A 24,053-nucleotide genomic window follows, 5' to 3' on the forward strand; every position below is an offset into this window, starting at 1 on the left:
AGGCAGAACATCATTAGTCTTAGAAGTGTAGGCCTTTCATGTATAGAAATTGCAAAACAATCCAAATGTCAGTGAGTATGGTATTCTACACAATCCAAAGGCAACTGGAAACTGGAAGAAACATTGATAGGAAGCAACGTGGCAAGCCCAAAATTACAACCTAATCAAAAGAAAAGATACTGATGGTCAACAGCTGGTGTGATAGGCGCCTCACAGCACATCAACTGTGTGGGGTCTGGAGCACCTCAAAAGGCAAACCCCTTATATTGAAAAAATGTTAAAGGTGCGTAAAAAAAGCGTATTCAGCACAGTTTTTGAGACGACTTCAGAAGTTCACGGAGTCTGCACAAGATGGCTACATTTCCAGCTTTGGTGGCTTCTGAGAGGAGGAAGTGAAGGCAGGGATGGAGGCATGTCAATCTTTCTGTCTGCAGAGGGGAAAGGAGAAGAGAAATCATTATTGCTTAGCACCCTCTTATCTTCTGGGGGAGTAATATAATTAACCAAGCCTTTAAGTTGATCCCCAAGCGCATGAATGTGACGGATCCCAACCCACCCCCAATTTAGCCAAAATCCATTAGATTGGGTGATCCGAACTGTGAGGTCATAAACATGAGACAATGCATTAGCGTTGGCGTGGAGCGTATTCCGGTGATGTTAAACTTTAAACCGAAAAGGCTGCAGGTCCAGAAACCACCTGGTCACACAATGATTAGACTCCTTGTGCAGGGCCATCTACTGTAAGGACAGTCACCAGGGTCACCAGGGTGAACTCACGTCCCAGGAGGTAATACCATAGCTTGTTAATAACCCATTTGATCACCAGAGCCTCTCTGTCCAATGCTGCATACCTGATCTCCTAATCCAAAAGTTTCTGACTTAAGTACATCAAGAGGTGTTCAACACCATCGATGCTTTGGCTCAACACGGCACCCAAGTCTGTTTCTGAAACATCAGTCTGCAATATAAGAGGTAAAGAAAAATTATTATTAGTACAGGTGTTGACGTATGGGCCTCATTAAGGTCACAGAATACATTGTCTGTTTTTTCATCCCATACCACAGAATTGGGAGCGCGTTTCTTTGTCAGATCAGTTAAAGGGGCAGCTCTCTCTGAGGACAGAGGTACAAACTGGCAGTAGTATCCCACTAGTCCTAGGAAAGTTTGTACTTAGTTCTTGAACAGGCAGCCATTTTGAACACAGTGGTCATACTGTTCCCCGGCACTAAGTAGCCCAAATATTTTGCCTCGTTTGACCCAAAAAATGTTTTTTTGCATTAATTTGTAGGCTGGCATCGCTTAGTGCATGGAGCACTACATGTACCTGTTGTGTATGGTCCATCCATGTGTCGGAATAAATGACTATGTCATCCAGATGGGCGGTACTGTAGGTTTGGTGGGGTCAGAGCAATCTGTACATCAGATGCTGGAAAGTCGTGGGTGCCCCGTGCAAACCGAATGGAAGGATCGTATACTTCCATTGAACCCTAGGGGTACTGAACTCAGACATTTTCCTTTGCAGATTTCACTAAGGGAATATGCCAGTACCCTTTCGTCATGTCTAAAGTGGTCAAGTACTTTGCCCGTTCGTGCCTCTCAAGGAGTTCATTCACTTGGGGCATCGGGTAGGCTTTAAACCGAGATTAAGCCGGCGGAAATCATTGCAGAAGTGCCAGTTTCTGTCAGGCTTAGAGACAAAGACAATGGGACTGGGCCAAGGACTGAAACTTTCCTCTATTACCTCCAAGTCCAATATGCGTTTAATTTCTATTTCGACAGCATGTTTGTCCTTGAGGAGGCAATATGGGCGTATCTCAGATGATGACACCCAGCTCTATAACAATGTGCACAATCAAGGAGGTTCTTCTGGGTTTCTCATTGACAACATCCAGAATGGACAAGATAACTTCTTCAAGATCTTGTCTTTGTACAGGTGTTAAATCAGAAACTAAGTTAAAATTATTGGACACAACTGGCAAAGAAGGAGCGAGATGAAGTGGAGCAGGGATCAGAATCCCTTTCCTTCCACAGCATCAGGAGTTTGACATGATACACTCACTCGGCTGGTTGTCTATTTGGTTGTTTAATTATTGTTGAGCCAATAATTTAGAGTGGGACATGGAAATAAGAACCATAACACGGTTCCTGGGTCAAAACTCTCATAATAACTCTCGGAATAACGAACCTGTATTGATTGGGCATGTTCAGTGTTTTCCTTTAAGATGGGCCTGATCTTACCAAATCTATCACATAACTGTGTGATATATTACAGAATATTTACAGAAGGATAGGTCTCCTCTTCCCAACCTTCTTTTAAGATGTCCAAAATACCCTGGGGTCATCGTCCATATAATAAATCAAAGGAGGAGAAGCCCGTGGAGGCTTATGGCACCTCCCAGTAGGCAAACAAGATGCGGGGAAGTAAGTGATCCCAGTTCCTTCCATCCTCGCTGACCACTTTACAGATCTATTTGAGCATTTGATCGTGTCACTAAACCATCTGTCTGGGGATGATGATACACAGAGGTTTTCACATGCTTAATACAGAGTAATTTGAAAACCTCCCTGAACATATCTAAGGTAAATGGCATCCCTGGATCTGTTAAGATTTCTTCAGGGATGCCAACCCTCTCAAAGACCCCGACAAGTTCCTATGCAATGGTTTTTTGAATTAGCCACTCTTCCGGGTATCGTATAACATAATCTGCCATAACTTAAATGTATTTTTGGCCTCTGGCCAAGGGTTCTGGGGTCCTATAATATCCACCCCTAATTGCTCAACTGGATTGTCAATGAGAGGGACAGGAACAAGAGCATCATGGTCCTTCAAAAATCACCAGCGCGTACGAAGCAAAAGGGAAACGAAATAGAGCACAAAGAGTTCACAGAAAATGCACAGAATACTGAATACGTGCGGAAATCATTGGCGCGTATGAACGAGAAGGGAAACTGGCTTGTTTGTCACCCAAGTGTGTGGTCATGAACAGATGCAAAAGTTTGGCAAACTTTTTGGTTGTAACCTACTTTGAACGTGGTTCGAGGTTCCACTGTAGGAGCCTGACCCAACACGGGAGGCACAACACAGTCCCCAGTGTACAAACACACAAAATAAGCACACCACACTCCTCTCTTCCGGCACCACCACTCCTCCTCCACCCGACTCTGGCCGCGGGCAGGTGGTCGCCGGCTCCTTTAATTGGGTACCCGGGTGCTTGATTGCCGACATCCGGCTGCACTTTCGGGTGTGGCGAAATCAGTGCCCAAAAGTGGCCAGCAGCACCCCCTGGCAGCGTCTGCGGAACCCAACAGGGCTGCACAGAACTCCAACCTCCATGAAGCCCTGGGGGAGTCTGATGCACCGCTGCAACCCAGGGAGGCTGCCATCTAGCATCCAGGGGGAGATACTGGGTTTCCCATCCTTGCCCCCCGGTACATACTGTATGTTCCAGTGGCGTCACTGCCAGGCATGGGCCCCGGCCATTCTTTACACTACCCAATAGAGCAAATCAAAACAAAGTGCAGCACCATCAATCAGAACAACGGCATTCAAAGCAAATTTTAAGGAATCATCATTCCATTGTTCCTGTTTAAACAAGCTGAGTTTGTCTAAAGTGAAAATATAATTGATTGAGACAATGGGTGGAGTTATGTCCTGAATCATCATGTCTTCAGCCTCACTTACATCAGCAGATTGTGACATAGGTATATCTCGTCCCATTGAGTAGTGCTATAAATTTGGTCATCACCTGGCTGTATAAGTGGCATGGGAACAACTTGTGGCAAGTTGTCACCAACCATAACTAGTCCTGCTTTCTACCTAGAGGTGGGTTATATACTTTTGCTTATACAATTCGACCAGCCCCTCCCAAGGATTACTGGATAAGGTGGGCTGTGCATCATAGCCACCTGAATTTTCTGCATAACCTTTATAAGTAATAATTAACTGGGAAGATCTATACCAACGAGTTTCCCAGTGAATACTGGTTAGACTAGTCATCCCGCTTTTCCATTGTTGCGAAAGTATAGAACAGCAAGCAACAATGGAAATGTTCCTTCCAGAATTAATCAAAGCTGACACCTTATGACCATTAACCACAACCACCTCATCCTTGGGTAGAGGCAACGGATTAGCAAAAAAACAATACCTCTCCCCTTTTTCCCAGCTTCAGTCCATAGGCTTACCGAAGTGGGGCTAGTTAGGTATGGTATGGGTAAGTTCTCCACACTTGTAGCAACAGGGTGATGTTGAGGATCTCTCCTGTCACACCATAGGTTCAATATTGCATCGAGTGGGTTTCAAAGGACCGGTATGTCCCCGATAAGGCTTGTAGATGTCCATATGTCTACTGATCCTCTCTACTTGGGAGGTGAGGCAGTGATGTTCAATGGCTGCAATCAGGCTGTCCATGCTGTTATATTCTTGCCTCCGGGCCGGACGGGCTAGATGTTCTGGAAGGGCTTGTACCAAAAAATCACAGTCAACACACTCCGCAATTTATTTGGAAGAGTCAGTTTACAGTTTCAGCCATTGGCCCACTCATCTCCAGATCTTGTAACCATGGGACCTGGCTGGGATGTCAGGGTCAATGGTCCACTCATGGCAAGCTCTCGCCTACTGGTCGGGAGTGATCCCATCCCAGCACCTCTGATTTTAACTGATCATAGTTGCCTGCATTAGTCTTCTTGAGGTCGTAGTAAGCCTGCTCTGCCGGCAGTCAAGGGAATGCTGCTGGTATATGTGTCCACGCAGCACGATCGCAGTGATGATGGGTAGTGGTTCTCTAGAAAACAGGAAAATATGTTTCAATATCCCCATCGAGATTTACTACCTGTGATGGACCTATCTGTAGGTCTTTCTGGAGAGCGATCCGTGTGTGGCTATATAATGCTGTCTCGGAGAGTTGGGTTTGTTGTTTCCCCACCTGGACTTCTAGCACCTAAATTTCCACAGCCATCCGATGGAGCAAGCCTATGATGTCCTGGGGTTCCATCATTTTCCTGATTGATCCTGCTGACAGTGCCACTATAAAGACAAGACAGACAATTATAAAGGGTCTGGGGCACCTCAAAAGGTGAATCTCATATATTTAAAAAGTGCATTTGTTGAGACTTCTTGAGAAGTTCATGGGAGTATGCACAAGATTGCTATGTTTCCGGATTTGATGGTTTCTGGGAGGAAGAGATGGGTCCAGGTGGTGTAACCCTGGAAGTGACATCATGGTTGGAGGCAAGTCAATCTTTTCTTTCTGGGGAAAGGAGAAGAGAAATCATTATTGCTTAGTGCCTTCGTGTGTTCCTGGAGAGTGATATAATTAACCAAGCCCTTAAGTTTATCCCCAAATGCACGCACATGACAATGTGTATATTGCAATACAGGTAAAATTCCATTACAACGAATATCTTTACAACGAAATTTTCATTACAACGAAGTATTTTTATGGTACCGACAGTTTCCCCATATGACACAAGTCTATAGAAATCTCATTACTATGAAGTACATTCAGCAGATACTTGCATTACAACGAAGTGCCCAAAAGACCTTGAAATGTCTGAATGAATCATCCACAGAGCAGTTTTTTTCTCTGGTCACAGCTCAGTTGTGCACAACGATCCCTGACAGAAACATGTAAAAAAAAAATGTCTTGCTTCAACATTGCTCATACTGTTTTTTTGCTGTTTTCATTTTTGGTGGTTTTCAGTGATACCTTTTGCTTATTGCTCGTCAACATTTGATAAACATCCATTGGAATTTAACTCATTGTCACCCTCCTATAGAAATGGCAGACACGAAAAAACAATAACAGTTCGTATTAGAAAAAAACTTTACATTTTTGCAGCTCTCGATTGCAGCAAATAGAAAAAAGACGTTGCCAGTGAATTCAGAATTTCGCCATCGACACTGTCAACTTTCTTAAAAGACCGAGCAAAAAAGAAGAAAAATCTTGGGTTGCAAATGTATGTGAACTGCTGCATTTGAAGATGTCGAAAAAGCAGTTTTTATGTGGTTCAGTGATGCTTGTTCAAGAAACATTCCTATTCATGCGGCACTCATTCAAGAAAATATGAGGTTTCTAAACTCTCTTGGGAAAAATTCTCGTCAGCATAACTTGTAGACAGGAGAAGATTAAAATTAACGAGAAATAAGCTATTGAAATGATTGCAGATGCTTGGACACAAGTTAAAGAAAGCACTATAGGTATAAATACAGAATCTCATTACAATGAAATTTTCATTATGACAAAATATTTTTTAGGTCCCTGGAAGTTCGTTGTAACGGAATTTTACCTGTATTTGGGAATGGTACAAAGCATATGAATTTAGATCCTTGTTGCTCTGCATTTGGATTTCTTTTTAAGTCATTGTATTGTCTGTGTCTCAAATATATCCAGTGGTCCTTGCCAACCTTTCTTCATGTAGACAATACTTTACCCATATCTGTTGAACAATCTTAATCCTGGAAGTTTCCATGTCACCCTGAAATGTCTTAATAAGCAATTTCAAGTAAATTCATGGCTTAGCCAGGTTTCTATGTGAAACAGGCTTATAAGTGCTTTTATGTTACAGATCTGTACGATGACAGAGAAAAGAATTCAAGAAGGAATTTTTGGTGCACATTGTGGTTAGTAATTAAAGTTTGGACAATTTTACTATAAAATGTAGGACACCCATTTTTTTGTGTTTGCCCTGTAATTAATGTAATTTCCTACTACAATGCAGTGCTATTTCTGTTTTAAACAGCAGCAACCATCTAATTTTAAAAACATGCTGAACCCACCCCCCCAATATGTATTGCCATTTTATTTCCAGATACAAAAAAGACAATATCATTTTCTGGATTTCTGGGACAAACAGTTTGTTGTTGTGGCATGTGATGCCTGATATGTACATACATGTTTTATACTGTATGACTTGTAGCATGAATCCAGTGATATTTCTGTCTACTGCTACATGGCATTGAATCTTGTTGCCATTCCAGACTATAATGCAGTTAGTCAATATGCTCTTCAAGGTGTATCTTTACAAATTAGTGAGATCCTCAAGGAAACTACTACATTTTGTCTATTTTCATATTTGTAATAAAAGTTTAGTTTGATTTCCTAAGGCTGCTTTTTATTTCTTTTTTTTTAGAGTGGTGAAAGAGCTATTAGCAGCTGGAGCAGATCCAGACCTTGGAGATGAGTTCAGTAATGTCTATGATATGTCCAGGCAGAAAAGTATTCACTCTTTGGAAGGTAATATAATGTTTATTTTTTACAACTAATTACGTAAGGTTATAAACAAAATTTTTAAAAAAGTAATTTTATCTGAAATAGTAACTCATTAATTTACAACAAGCAGATAAACTTACTTTCTTTTTACTTTTTTCTGTTATCTTAATAAGAAACCAACTGATCTTTTGGTGCAGCACGTTAATTTAATCAAAGTAAAACGTTATCCATCCATCCAATATCCAACCCACTATATCCTAACTACAGGGTCACGGGGGGTCTTCAGGAGCCAATCCCATCCAACACAGGGCACAAGGCAGGAAACAAACCCTGGGTAGGGCGCCAGCCCACCACAGGGCACACCCACACATACACCAAGCACACGCTAGGGACAATTTAGAATCGCCAGTGCATCTAACCTGCATGTCTTTGGACTGTGGGAGGAAACCGGAGCACCCGGAGGAAACCCACGCAGACACGGGAAGAACATGCAAACTCCATCCAGGGAGGACCTGAAAGTAAAACGTTAAAGTACATTATTGTTCATTGTATAGTTGGGCAGGAGCACACACTGTGTTTGTGATTGATGAGGATTTGTTTTATTTTATCTACCACTGTGTATGCTCAATTTTTTTTCCTCTTCCCTATTACATTCAGTGATATCAGAAAGGGTTTATTTTTCTACACTATTCTCTAGGTAGGTAGGTAGCTCAGAAGGGTATAGGTGGGTAAAATGCAAAATAAATAAGAGTGATTAGAAATTTACAAAAAGCTTATGGATATAGTAAAATGTATTCTTTACTTATGAGACCCAGGACCCAAAGGTATTTGTAGTACATACAGTGCATCCGGAAAGTATTCACAGCACATCACTTTTTCCACATTTTGTTATGTTACAGCCTTATTCCAAAATTGATTAAATTCATTTTTTTCCTCAGAATTCTACACAAAACACCCCATAATGACAACATGAAAAAAGTTTACTTGTGGTTTAAATTTATTAAAAGTAAAAAAACTGAGAAATCACATGTACATAAGTATTCACAGCCTTTGCTCAGTACTTTGTCGATGCACCTTTGGCAGCAATTACAGCCTCAAGTCTTTTTTAATATGATGCCACAAGCTTGGCACACCTATTCTTGACCTGTTTTGCCCATTCCTCTTTGCAGCACCTCTCAAGCTCCATCAGGTTGGATGGGAAGCGTTGGTGCACAGCCATTTTAAGATCTCTCCAGAGATGTTCAATCGGATTCAAGTCTGGGCTCTGGCTGGGCCACTCAAGGACATTCACAGAGTTGTCCTGAAGCCACTCCTTTGATATCTTGGCTGTGTGCTTCAGGTCGTTGTCCTGATGAAAGATGAACCGTCACCCAGGTCTAAGGTCAAGAGCGCTCTGGAGCAGGTTTTCATCCAGGATGTCTCTGTACATTGCTGCAGTTAGGTAGGGTCAGATCAGGAGGGGAGGGAGAGCGTGAACGAGACTGAGAAAATAAAAGTTGAAAAAGCTAACTTTTACAAGTAACAAATTTGCACCCAATCTGTTCGTTTTCAAATAATATTGCATTAGTGCGATGATGTTTTCTGATTGATACTACTCAGGTCATACAATGATTTCTTCAAAATGTCACATATATTTGTCTCTATTTTTTTCCCCGGTGCTGCACGCTTATACCAGAAGGCGCAAGCTTATTCAGTGCTAGCAACAGCATGCAGGTGGCCGGTTGCTTGTGCTATAACAAGCTTGACCTGGTGGTGATTAAAGCACATGTACTGTGCAAGGCATGTACGTGGTCCACTTAGAAAAGAAGAGTGTTCATGGCTCAACATTCTTTCCTCTGCATGTCCTGGTGTCCTGTGCAGACTGGCCAAGAGCGGGGGGAAAAAAAAATGCGGTTGTTGATTACAACTGCAAGAAGGTACGCGAATGAATATGAATAATGTTGCATCCATGCCACAATGTTTTCCGAAATCTACTATAAGGTCATAAAATGAATAATTCCAAATATCATATATATCTATGTCTCTGTTTATTTGTCAGTGCGGCTTTGACATCATGGGCCTTAAGGCGCATGCTAATTCAGCGTAAGCGGGAACACTCAATAAAACTGAATAAAAAAAAATCAAGTGACAATGAGATACAAATAAGGCAGATTCGCCAGCGTTTGTGTGTCAGCTTTTATCCATCCACATCAGAGAATGTCCAGTTCATTTGTCTCAAAACACTACACACATCTACAGTTATTTCCAGTTTCAGATAAAAAGTAACAGCGTCAGATCCCTAGGGGGGGGGGCGGTATTAGTATGTATCGTGATCGTGACTGAGAGAATAAAATTGAAAAAAAATTGGTAACTTTTACAAGTACTATACATTTAATACAGTGGCTGTTACAGACGCAAATCAAATGTATGTGTTTATTGTATAATATTAACAATAAGAGCAACTCACTATTCAAAACAGTAAATATACGAGGCAGTCAGGATCGAACTGGGGGACTCTTTATTGTAAGTCAGCAATTCCTACCGCTGCACCATGGAAGCTATTGTATCATCCTTGAACCTTTTGTGAAAGTGTTTATTTGATTTTTGTTTAAAGACTACGTGCACTTTAGTTTGTATTGTTTAATGTATTTCTTTTTTATTGTGATGGTCACACTAATATTAAAACATCTGATTATTTTCAAATTCATATGTTTCAGTGGTTATTTTAATTTGATTATTATTAATTATAATCCTGTTAATGCAGAGACATCAGGATGACATTCACAGGTTGATAGAAGTGAGCAGATGAGTTAAGACATGCGCTGGAGCCCAGAACAGGATGTGCAACCACAGGTCGCAGGCATCAAAATAGTCAGGCATGAAATAATCGTGACTAATCGAAAAATAAATTGAACGATTAGTCGACTACCAAAATAATCATTAGTTGCAGCCCTAATATTTATGAATTCCAGTACTTGTTTACTTAAATAATCATTGGGCAACTATTTCGATATAGCAGCATTTTAAAGCTGTTAATACTGTTAGTATTAATATATTTTATGATGTATTACAGAAGCCATTGAGTGGCATTTCTGTTTTTCAATTAGTATTGAAAGGTATCTAGCATCATAAAATTTCACTGGTGTTGATATGGAATACAAAAATTCCAGTATCATGACAACACTACTTAAAATGCCCATATTAGCTGAAGTGTATCAATGAGCAACCTTTTTAAAAAATTTACATAAAGTGTTGAAGGAAATTAAAAAACAGCACAATATCAAATGGTCACCCATAACAGTGAAGACTATCTCAGAAAACTTTCTGTTAGAATCATCATTTTGGAACCCTACAAATAGCCAGTGTCTGTTCATGACCTTCTATGAACTGACACTTTTACACAGACAGTATTATATCCCAAGCCTCTAAACCTATTCAAACCTATAATTTCTTTCATAGTGAAATTATTTGTGCATTAATGCTGACAGAGTGAATTAATCTGGCAATTCTATATAAACATTAAACATTGACTCTGCATATTTTACAGCCACGTCATCATCCCAGTTTCTTCTCTGTGCCTTAACATTCACACTAGTGTGATATGAAGTATTCCAATATTTCTCAGTCATTGGAAAATTTTTAATATTTGACTAATATACATAAAAGCTTTTACAACAGCAACAGCAAAGAAATGTGCACCATTTTATGTATGCAGAAATAAAAATCTGATTCACAGTTTTGATTGCAAAGTGATAAAAATGAACCATTTTTCATCAAATATCGCTGCCACCTGCACAACATTGCATTTGAGGATAGACTGCTGAGAAAGTGTTATTGGTTATTGTTTTTATTAAATATATAAATTTAACTCTAGACATCAAGGTGTTTTTTTGGTGCCAGATTTACATATTTGTTTCTGTTTCATTTCACTTCTTTATTTATTTTTCATAACTGTGTCCCAAGCAATAAAAAAAAGAAAACGGAGCAGCAAAAAAAGCCAAAGACATATTTATATATGATATGTATATTACAGACATTTATATTGTTGGCAGTTTTTCGTGTGATGGGAAGGGTGAGATTTCCCAGACGCACTTTGATGGATGGGGCCAGGCCCTCTCACTGACATTTTATTGAGTTTGCGATGATTATCCAGCACTCGGACATTTGTTTCCAATGACGACTAGCCTGTCAGGCTTCTTGCACAAACGGGAGGGGGTTGGGGAGATGCGGAAGGGACAAGAACAACAATTTGTACAGCTTGATATTTATGTCATTTTGCTCAATCTGTTTTCATTTCTTAATCTACAGAATACTTTTTACAACCTTACTGGTACTTTTTTTAATGATACAGCCTGAAGCATTTCTTATTTAAATATTGTTGATCTTTCATTATAAAATGTCTTTTCCTCTGTGTAGAGGCTGACACTAGATAGCATATAGTGTTTGTTTAACAGATTTCAGAATTAGAAATAAAATTAAATAAAAAATACTGTGCATACTATTTTACTCAACAATGACACTGTAACAATAGTGTTAGTGCTCCTGTTTTAGAGATAAAATATTTAAAATTGGGAATGGGTTGTTACAAGGCTTACAGGTGCAGTGAAATTCAGATTATTGTATATAATGCTTTTCAGAAAAAGGTTTGCACAGAATGTAGCAAAGCGTACGGTGGTATGCAAAAGTTTGGGCACCCATGCTTATACTGTCTGTTACTGTGACTAGTTAACTGTGCAGAAGAAAAACTGGTCACCAAAAGGAATAAAGTTAAAGATGAGGCATTCCTTTAATATTTTAAGCTAGATTATATTTTTATTTCCATCATTCTCAGGTACAAAATACCAAAAAAATGAAAAGGGCCTGAAGCAAAAGGTTGGGCATCCAACATGGTCAGTACTTAGTAACACCCCCTTGACAAGTATCACAGCTCGTAAAAGCTTTTAGGTAACCAGTTTAGAGTCTTTCAGTTCTTACTTAGGGTATTTTCACACATTTGTCCTGCATCTTCTGCCGTCTTACATACATTGCTCTTCTGAGATCTATCCTCCAATTTTTAATGATGTTTAGGTCAGAGGACTGTGAGGGCTATGGCAAAACTGTCACCTTCATGTGTTTAAGATCATTAACTTGTTGTGGGACCAATCGTATTTTTAACTTCAACTTTTTTCAAGATGGTGTGAAGTTTGCTTCCAGAATTTGCTGATATTTATTTGAATCACTACTTCCCTCTACCAATGACATGTTAACTGTGCTACTGATGCTTTGAGCCTGTGTAGCCGCCATCTATCCATCCCCATGCTTAATAGTTGGAGAGGTATGGTTTTGTTGGAATTCAACACCCTTTTTTCTCCAAACATACCATTGCACATTGTAGCCAAAAAGTTCTATTTTGACATCATCGGTTCACAGGACTTGTTTCCAGAATGCTTCAGGCTGGTTTAGATATTCATTTGCCGACTTAAGGTGCTGATTTTTGTGGCTAGGATGCAGGAAAGTTCTTCTGCAGATTCTACTATGAAGGTCATATTTGTTCAGGTGCCTCGCAGTGCACAATACAGTGTGCACTGCACACACCACAGAGCATCATCCCTACAGAGTCTGCTGAATCTTCCTGAAGGTCTTTTGCAGTCAAACAGGGGTTTTTAGTTGCCTTTCTAGCAATTCAACGTGTAGTTCTTTCAGAAAATTTTCTTGGTCTTCCAGACCTCAACTTGACCTCCACTGCTTTTTTAATAACATTATGAACTGAGAAAACAGCTACCGGAAAACATTTTGCTATCTTCATGTAGCATTCTCCTGCTTTGTGAGCATCAGTTATTTTAATATTTAGAGTGCTAGGCAGCTGCTTTGTGGAGTCCATGGCTGCTGATTGTTGAGACGAGGTGTGAGGAGTGAGTTTTGCACTTTGCATCACCTGGGGATTCCTAATGACGATTGTGAACAAGCCATAGCCCTAAGAGGCGAATTAATGTCTGAGACTTTGGTAAACGTTACCTGAGACCTCAGGTATCTTGTGGTGCCCAAACTTTTGCATGGTCCTCCTTTCCTTTTTTCACTGTACAATTATACAGAACAAAAACAGTACACTAATCTTGCATGACATACAGAAAAGAAATGTGTCATCTTTAACTTTGTGCCTTTTGGTGATCAGTTCATCTACTGCTCACTTACAGTAACAGACATCTTAAACAAGCATGTCCAAAGTTTTTCATGCCACTGAATGTATAAAAACATACAAATGATTAGCTATTTTCTATGTTTGTACTTAAGCAAAACTACTGTAAGACCAAGGTCACCTGTTGTACATCTCTTCTTTGGGTGTTCTACAGTAGTATTATGTTGAAAGATAATAAAATGTGCAATAAATGCCTAATATCAAAGTATGTTGGAAGTTAACCCAAAACAGATGTCAGTCTTCAGTAACACTGCTTTCTTTATCCTGCTTTGAATTTTTTTTAGATTTGCTCAGAGTGGTCACATGATTAAATACACACACACACACACATACTGTATAGTGCAGTAGTCATCTGCTAAGAAAGGACATTTCTATATTTCAGTATTTAAGGCTAGAAAGAAAAACCCACAATAGAAAAAGTACATACCCCAAAATCTCAAAAATATTTTGAGTGATTTGATTTAAATGTGTTAATATTCTAGAAAAAAGCTGATACATGTTTATTTATTTTGTGATAATTGTCATTAATGATGCTCTAATGATTGCGACATTCTAATGCACCGTGTCCCCACAACACTTACAGTAGTGGTGAGTGCTGCTTTATGCAAATGTAAAGAGAGAGGGGGAAGGTTCAGTGAAGCTCAAAGAAGACTCATTTAGCAAGCAAACTATGTGCTACTGGCAGGCACTGTGCCTGTGAATACAATCAGTTTTGTGCAACTCATCCAGTAAAATAAAACTGCAACCTGATGATGACATGTGGACTACAATTCCTATTAGCCAGTGTACTGCTTTTGTTAATTTTATTAGCACCTATAAAGTTTAAATAAAGTACGAGCATCAACAAGCATGGTATAACATTAAAGGTAAATTTGGGGATTTTTTTCTATAACCCAACTCTGCTCTGTTCTTCTCCACAACTTTGGTTCTGACCTGTTTATAGTGCTCCTTGGTCTTTGTGCTGCTTGCTTAGAGGTGTTGCAGAGTCAGGGGCCTTTCAGAACAGGTCTGTTTTTATAGATATCATGTGACAGATCATGTGACTCCTTGATTGCACACAGGTGCATCCTAATCAACTAATTGCTGTGACTTCTGAAGTTAAGTGGCTGGACCAGATCTTATTTAGGGGTTTTATAGCAAAGGGGATGAATACATATGCACTTATAACTTGTCAATTGTTACTTGTTTTGTTTTTGTTCCACTTGAACAATTTGGACAATGCTATTAAGTTCATTACATAAAATCTAAATAAAAATCCTTTTAAATTACATATTGTAATGCAACTAAACAGGACAAATACTTTTGTAATGTAGTATGTATATGTAAATAAATATAAGCTTACTGAACAGTTTTGTGTAGCAAAAACACTGCCCAATGACCAACAGATACCTCCGTTCCCCCAGCTGTTGCTATATTTAGGAAACCAATACCAAATTCCCTAACAATTACACAAACAATATATATATATATATATATATATATATATATATATATATAATTATATATATATATATAGTACAGGCCAAAAGTTTGGACACACCTCCTCATTCAATGTGTTTTCTTTATTTTCATGACCATTTACAGCACTCCATCACTCTCCTTCTTGGTCAAATAGCCCTTACATAGCCTGGAGGTGTGTTTGGGGTCATTGTCCTGTTGAAAAATAAATGATCGTCCAACTAACCTGACTTCTGCACAACACAACTGCTGGTCCCAACCCCATTGATAAAGCAAGAAATTCCACTAAATAACTTTTGGCCTGTACTGTATACACACACACACACATAAAAAAAAGATTAAGTGACAAAATTTTATTCAAAATTTTTATAAAAAGTATAAAATTATTTTTTTTCTTGTACTTAGATTTTGTTTGTCATATGTGACTAAAAATAAGGGCGGCACGGTGGCGCAGTGGTAGCGCTGCTGCCTCGCAGTTAGGAGACTCGGGTTCACTTGGAGTTTGCATGTTCTCCCCCTGTCTGCGTGGGTTTCCTCCGGGCACTCCGGTTTCCTCCCACAGTCCAAAGAGACATGCAGGTCTAAATTGGCCCTAGTGTGTGCTTGGTGTGTGGGTGTGTTTGTGTGTGTCCTGCGGTGGGTTGGCACCCTGCCCGGGATTGGTTCCTGCCTTGTGCTCTGTGTTGGCTGGGATTGGCTCCAGCAGACCCCCCGTGACCCTGTGTTCGGATTCAGTGGGTTGGAAAATGGATGGATTGATGGATGGATGAACTAAAAATAAAATTGTGGGACACCCATAAAATAATTAATTTAATTCAGTTAAAATCCAGATTAACTGTGGAAAGAAAGTGACACATTGTAAGAGTTATTATTTTGGAGACATTTAAGGAATTTATGCATTTTAATTGAATTAAATTAATTGAAAAAACTGAAATTTGGCAGGAAGGTATATTTAAGTAAGCAGGTATATACTAAGAAAGGGAATATCAATTCATCGATATTTAGGAGTAAACCTTCCCCTAACCCCCCCATAGAAAAACTAAAATACCCCAAAATTGATTTAATTACTATATAAAAAAAATTGTCAGCAGTTAATATTATAGTGGTATTGAGTAACATGCTCTGCACAGCAGTGACGGGGTTTTATGCAGACGAAGAACACAGAAAAAGCAATTGACAGCACCACTTGCCAGTCGGGTGGAAAAGAGAAAGTTCAGCGAAGCACATTGGTTAGCAAGTGTACTATATACTCATTCAGTGCCAGTGCCAGACTGTGAGCATAGATGTTGCTTCACCAGAACTGATCCAAGAGACAAGAAGGACAGATGATGAAAGTTAAACTTAACTGGTCCCCAATGAGCTACTCCATTGTAGTCTACATTTGCATCTACTGACTTTGCATGGGAATCCTCAGACCACACTCTAAAGCCGTTTACATTTACATGCACATCTGCTTACTTTGAACGGGAATTTGGTGAATTTCAGCAGGGTCACTCCTTCTGCCCAAAGAAATCTCAATAGGCTGTGTTGTTCAACAATATTGCAATTCTGTAGCGATCTAAGTTTGTGTTCGTTTAACTTTGGCTTCAACTAGACTAATGGCAAAGCGCTGAGCTCTGTGTGTTCAAACTACCCATAAGCCATCACAAACATGTATTGTATTAGCTTCTGTCTGTTACTGTAACATGTAATTTAAAATTACCTTTACTTTTTTTATTTACCCATGTATATATATTTATATAAAAAAATGTAAATTATGGAAAGATGGTAATGAGATAGAACGTTACTCTGTACAGCCAAAACGTGGTCTCTCTTACCTTATTTTCTTTTTAGAATTGAAGTATTTATTGTGTAAAATACAATTGTATATGTACAATGACATGCATGCATATATGTATATGTATACAGTATCTGTGTGTATATATGAATTATATATAACAGTATACAGCTGAAACACAGACAGCTTAAGTGATTTGCTCAGAGTGAACTGAAAATTAGCAAACAGTGAATTTAGTTCAAACCTTGAACCTACTGAGTTTTGGTTTAAACTCCAGAGTCATGACAGTTATGCCAACATTCATAGTAACAAGCTATTAGTACTTACACATTTATTTCAAACAACCTCTAAAGCTGTATCAGCAGCCCTGACACCCTGGCTGGTACTTATACGTATATATCTGTGCACCTTTTATTTAACTACTTTAGCTACACTTTTATTGTACCTTTTTCAATTTAATTAAGGTTGCCACTTACAATTTTGGCTTTTTGTTATGTATTTGCAGATAATTTGTTTTGGTGAAATGATACATTTTTGAAGGCTGTTGGATCTTGGTGCTAAGCATTCACTTGCTTTTTTACTAATCTGAAATTGCTCTGTGGAATTCTTTTAAAGAAAGAACCTAACAGAAATACCTAAACACAGACTGTTTATTATAAATTCAGCAATCGGTATACAAAAATAAATACTTATTATCAGGTATGCAGCTCACCACCACTGCCACTCTCCAGGTATGAGCTCACAATGAACAATTTATTGTTAGCTTTAAATATTCAAAGGCTTTATAAAAATAATGAAAAATATGTTATTTATTCAGTGAACTCATCATATGCATTGTCTCACAGTTATATGCTGAAGAATACTTAATGCACTAGCCACAAAATTGACCTTCTTTCTCTGTGTAACTTCTTACTTTTCTGTTCATGTTATGTGTAGTTTGTGAAACAGCCTTGCAAATATTATAGCTGACTTTTCTTTCCTGTTTTTATTTATTTCAGTTCTGGTGACCAGGGAAGATGAGTTTAGTAACCGACTGAATAGTCGGGTTAGTTTTCGTGGTTGCACTGCACTTCACTATGCTGTTTTAGCAGATGACTTTTGTACTGTTCAGACGCTGCTGGAAGGAGGTAAACATTTATCCAAAAATTTCACAGTATATTGAGTAATTCTTTTTTATATTTAATATTTACTGCAGTTTGTCTCTTAATATTGATATTACCTGCATTTTTCAGGCAGAAATGTTGTCTCTGGATGTTTACATAGAATAACATAATTAATAACTGCTTTTCATCAAACCTAACTATTTAGTTTTTTATTTTTGTTTTCTTGAGAAGAACATTTTACTAAATAATATGTCTCAATCGAACCAACAAAATTAATATAGCAAATACAACAGTATGCTTTAGAATTAAACAAAAAAAAAAACTTGGCATTCAGCCTCAACCCAAAAACAGCAATACTATCTGAAGTAGTTCTTTATATATGAAAACAGCATGCAGAATAAATAGCTATGTAAAGCCGTGCTTATTTTAAAATTATAATAATTAGTCCTTGCCATTTTATGATTTTTTTTTCAATTTGAAATGATATGGTGCATCTCTTTCCCTCAGAGTACTAGGAGGTGGATTAGCATTTTCCCAGTTGAACAAAATAAGTCTGCTTGCTAGTAGTATGGTTTCTTTTAATTGGACTCCCAGCATTAATCAGGCAAACTGTTACTTCCCAGTTTGTGAGTTTTGTATCAATTCAGAAGTTACAAACTGGTTACTAATCTTTTTTACTGAATTAGGCAAGAATTTAGATGTACAAGAATTATTTTATTTTTTTTATTTTTAGTGTTTTGATTTGTTTCATTATCTTGTTATTTATGACATTATTAATAAGTACAGAAGTGGGTAAAACTAAAATAGCTGATTTTTAACATTCAGTGTAAAATGCCCAGATGCCTGCTTGTCATTAATTACATACCATATTCAGATACAATTAAGAGAGCACAGAAAAAGTAAATTAAAAAGTTAATGAAAAGACAATGTACAAATTAAGCATTTAAATGTATGGCAAAAGTACAGATGTTTTTGAATTTCCTAGAAATGTGAAACTAGCACTAATACACTTTTCTAACTGCAAAATAATAGAAGAAATAATGAGGAAAGGTAATTAAATAAACTCAAGATAAAAATGACTTATTGAATGTGAAACTAATTAATGCAAACAGTTGCAGACACGGGGGCCCCCAAGAAGACTGAACTTAAGAATCGTTGGCATACTGTATTACAACCAATTTCTCATAGTTCAGTTTAATCCTGTCTGGGAGTATTCCAGATACCCCTGTTAATGCATTAGGGGTGATTTTAAACCCATGGGTATCCAAGAAACGTGTCTAATTTGTGTAGGCTATTAACAAAACATATGCAGTAGCAATGCAGTAACTTGATTACATTGCTCACAAGTTGGATTTAACTTGGGGTACATTTCAGACTATTTTAAATGAGCTATGTAATCAATTACATTTTTTGTTGAATTATAGTTTGCTTGATGCATTGTTGAGTTTACTTTCTTTCTTAGAAATTTTAATTGAAACATCTACAGGTTTCTTTTTATTAACACTATTCATGTTCAGATTCACAAAGAAATATCACTACAAAGTAGTTCTGGCATTTTTCTCTCTCTTAATTTCACATAGATATACATTAAGTGCTACAGTATTCATTGTGAGCATACAGTAACAACCATTCCTGAGCTTTTACCATGATAGAACACCTTTATGACAGGAGTGAAGCACATCAGCTAAAAAAATCAGAAGGGTTGGTACTGGAAAATTAAAAATAATCTCTTTATAGGATGTTGAATTTGTAGGCATGGAAAAGAATGTAGCACACTTTCCCTGTTGTGAGAAAAGCTGTTATTATGACTACTGTTTTTCAGACTAAACTGTCCTTAAAACCTTTTGGAATGTTTCATTATGAAATGTTACTAACTTTGTAGCTACTATATATGTAGTCATGTGTAAGATTTTGTGTAATGTTTTAATGCATGTTATGTTATGTAGTTAGGCTCATCTGTCATTTATGTATTTATGTACTTATTCAAAAATAAATATCCTGCCTTAATGAATATACCATTACCAAGCCTATCTAGAATTGTTGTGTAGAGTTTGATATTAAAACAGAATGTTACTGAGACATGGGCAGTGCCAGCTGTGAGGTACATATACACATTTGCATACAACTACTAGGCATGCTGACTATACCCAGACATTTACAGTAAGTGTTACATCATAATCATTAATGGATGTTTGAACTATGTAATTTAAAATTTTCACCTTTGCTTTCTGTTGACATGTAAAATGTCAATCTCTTGTACTTTCACGATACAGTACTGGCAGTCAAACCGAGGGTGGCATTTTTCAGTTACTGTGCTGTTAATTTTATTTATTTATTTATTTATTTATTATTTTATTAAAATTATAGGGTAGCATTAGGCAAGAAATACCCCTGCACTCACTTACTATTGCCAATCAGTATAATCTGTAATTCTTTGGGTTGGGTTTCATGACAGGGGAGAAAATGCACAATACAGGTAGTGTCTAAGATGGGATTTCAACCCAGGAGTCTGAAGCTATGAAATAACAATAATAACCACCATACACATTTAAAGAAAGTGAATTAAAATCATTTTCCAGCCCTGCTAACAGACAAGGTAAATGATTATGATTTACAACAATCATGCTCAACATAACATATATATATATATATACTGCTCAAAAGAATTAAAGGAACACTTTTTAATCAGATTATAGCATAAAGTCAATGAAACTTATGGGATATTAATCTGGTCAGTTAAGTAGCAGAGGGGGTTGTTAATCAGTTTCAGCTGCTGTGATGTTAATGAAATTAACAACAGATGCACTAGAGGGGCAACAATGAGATGACCCCCAAAACAGGAATGGTTTAACAGGTGGAGGCCACTGACATTTTTCCCTCCTCATCTTTTCTGACTGTTTCTTCACTAGTTTTGCATTTGGCTACAGTTAGTGTCACTACTGGTAGCATGAGGCGATACCTGGACCTTACAGAGGTTGCACAGGTAGTCCAACTTCTCCAGGATGGCACATCAATACGTGTCATTGCCAGAAGGTTTGCTGTGTCTCCCTGCACAGTCTCAAGGGCATGGAGGAGATTCTAGGAGACAAACAGTTACTCTAGGAGAGCTGGAGAGGCCATAGAAGGTCCATAACCCATCAGCAGGACCAGTATCTGCTCCTTTGGGCAAGGAGGAACAGGATGAGCACTGCCAGAGCCCTACAAAATGACCTCCAGCAGGCCACTGGTGTGAATGTCTCTGACCAAACAACCAGAAAGACTTCATGAGGGTGACCCAAGGGCCCCATGTCCTCTAATGGGCCCTGAAATGAAGGGATTATGTTAAAAAAATGCTTTAGTTGCCTCACATTTTTATGCAATCGTATTGTTCACCCCACTGAATTAAAGCTGAAAGTCTGCACTTCAACTGCATCTGAGTTGTTTCATTTAAAATTCATTGTGGTAATGTACAGAACCAAAATTAGAAAAAAGTTGTCTCTGTCCAAATATTTATTGACCTAACTGTATATATATATCTATACTAATAAAAGGCAAAGCCCTCACTGACTCACTCACTCACTCACTCACTCATCACTAATTCTCCAACTTCCCGTGTAGGTAGAAGGCTGAAATTTGGCAGGCTCATTCCTTACAGCTTACTTACAAAAGTTAAGCAGATTTCATTTCGAAATTCTACACGTAACCGTCATAACGGTTGATAACGGTCAACAACGTCCGCCATGTTGAACATTCTTATTTATGGCCCCATCTTGGTACCAATTTGGTAGGCGGCTTCCCTGTGTTAACCGAAACCGATGTACGTACTTATTTCGATGGTATGACGCCACTGTCGGCCGCCATATTGAACTTTCCAACGTCACTAATTCTCCAACTTCCCATGTAGGTAGAAGGCTGAAATTTGGCAGGCTCATTCCTTACAGCTTACTTACAAAAGTTAAGCAGGTTTCATTTCGAAATTCTACACATAACGGTCATAACGGTTGACAACGTCCGCCATGTTGAACTTTCTTATTTATGGCCCTATCTTCACGAAATTTGGTAGGCGGCTTCTGTGCACTAACCGAAACCAATGTATGTACTTCTTTCGGTGGTATGATACCACTGTCGGCCGCCATATTGAACATTTCAACAGTTTTTGTTACTTATGGGCCCATCTTCAAGAAATTTGGTACGCGGGTTCCCAACGCTAACTGAATCCTACTTACGTACATATATATGTCCATAGCCTGCAGCTCGGTCACTGTGTGAGGCAGCGCTGGGTCCCCCATCCCAATGCCTCCCACGTTGTTGGCTGCCTGCCTATATAAGGCCGTCCGTCGCTCCAGTCTCTACATTCGCTTCCTTGCTACGCCACGGGATTCACGTCTCCCTGCTGATAACTACAGCCTTTTAATTTAATCCATGGCTTCTCCGCTGTTTTATTGTACATTTATTACGGTTATAGTTATTGTGTAGGTATTTTAGACTTACTTTACATTGTTCAGGTACCCATTTCCTTTATCATTCCAACCATAACCACATTAACTTGTCTATCAAGGTGATCACCATCGATCAAAGAACTGTCACTTACCGAGTGGTTTCCATGCCCAGAGATGGCACCTGCCTTTTCCATTCTCTTTGTTACATATTGCTCGGCCGTATGAGGCTCACTCTTGATATCCGGAGGAACATTGTGTCTTATGTATTGAATGACTGGGACAGGTTCAAGGTGTGGACTGATGACGGTACAGGAGATAATTATACTACACAGGAGCACTAGAAGAGTGAAATGCTTAAGCCCTTCACTTATGGATCTGCATGTGAGTTGATGGCTGCCGCTGAATTGTTCGGTTGTCGCTGTCAAGTGTACCGAAATGGCCAAATATTTTACAACTTTCGACAACCGCCAATGCCTCTTAAACATCTTAGATTCACAGGTGACGATTTCAGTAATGGACACTTTGATGTTTATGAATGTTTAAACTCTGGATGAGAAGTTATCAATGAAACCGGTTGTATGCTTACAACGCTTGACAGATGCCGAATGTCTCTTCAACACAAGTCCTACAAATACTGTCGTAATTGAAGCAAACCTGGAAACTCAAACCGATTATGACAGCAGCAATCCAAGCTGTAAGATTTGAAACAAGATTACTGATTACATGGCCAACTGTACGTTGCATGCTCAAGAGTAAACTCAGCGCACAGCTTGGTCATATTACAACCGGAGGGCCGAACTCACAATGTGGTATACAAAGAGATCCATAACAAATAATTATTGGTATATTTTCCCTCAGGTTAAAAGGGTTTAATTTTCTTCTTAATAAAAAATTAGCAGCACTCACAGAATTTCAAAAGCTCTCTGGTCTCAGAATTAATCTGAATAAAAGTGTACTCTTTCCAGTGAATTTTCAAGCATATAATATTAGATTAGACACCCTACCTTTTATCAGCAGAACACTTTAAATACCTAGGGGTAAACATCACAAGTAAACATAAAGCTCTATATCAACAAAATGTCGTTGTCTGCATGGAAAAAATTAAACAAGACTTGCATAGATGGTCAACCCTTCATCTCACACTAGCTGGAAGATGAATATTCTTCCTAAGCTCTTTTTTTATTTCAAAACATCCCAATATATATTAATAAATCATTCTTTAAGCAATTAGATTCAACAATAACCTCATTTATTTGGAATTCAAAACATCCACGCATCAAAAGAGCGACCCTACAAAGACAAAAGGCAGAAGGCGGCATGGCTCTACCTAACTTCCAGTTTTATTACTGGGCAGCAAATATACAGGCGATAAGAACCTGGACACAAATAGAAGAACATACACAGTCATGGACCGCAATAGAAGTAAAATCCTGCAGTACTTCTTTGTATTCCTGCTCTGCTCCTATAAACACACGTTATCGGCAATACACTAATAACCCAATTGTGCTCCACTCACTTAGAATCTGGAACCAATGTAGAAAGCATTTTAAGACGGAGAAGCTTCTATCTGTGGCACCCCTGCAAGAGAACCACCTCTTTCAACCTTCACAAACATATGCAGTTTTTAATATCTGGAAAAATTAGGAATTAACTTGCTTAGAGATCTTTATATAGACAACGTCTTTGCATCCTATGAACAATTACATTCCAAATTTAACATTCCAGCTACACATTTCTTTCACTATCTTCAAATCAGGAACTTTGTTAAACAGAACCTTCCAGATTTTCCTCATCTTGCACCCTCATCCACACTGGAAAAAATATTGCTCAATTTTAAGGAATTAGACTCCATCTCTACAATATATAAAATCATTTTACAATCCCTTCCTTTCAAAGATCCAAGAGGACACTGGGAAAAAGACCTCTTAATTAATA

General features: G+C 38.4%; 1 protein-coding gene across 1 annotated transcript in view; it reads left to right on the forward strand.

Annotated features, from left to right (window-relative positions):
• Positions 1–24,053, forward strand: part of clpb (caseinolytic mitochondrial matrix peptidase chaperone subunit B) — a 192,121-nt gene that overhangs the window by 49,801 nt on the left and 118,267 nt on the right. Inside the window, exons 4-5 of the mRNA XM_039745656.1 lie at positions 7,129–7,232; positions 17,596–17,724. Coding sequence (XP_039601590.1) covers positions 7,129–7,232; positions 17,596–17,724 — 233 coding nt within the window. The remainder of the gene's footprint in view (positions 1–7,128; positions 7,233–17,595; positions 17,725–24,053) is intronic.

The sequence above is a fragment of the Polypterus senegalus genome, chromosome 2 (genome assembly GCF_016835505.1).
Source record: "Polypterus senegalus isolate Bchr_013 chromosome 2, ASM1683550v1, whole genome shotgun sequence".
Taxonomy (NCBI): domain Eukaryota; kingdom Metazoa; phylum Chordata; class Cladistia; order Polypteriformes; family Polypteridae; genus Polypterus; species Polypterus senegalus.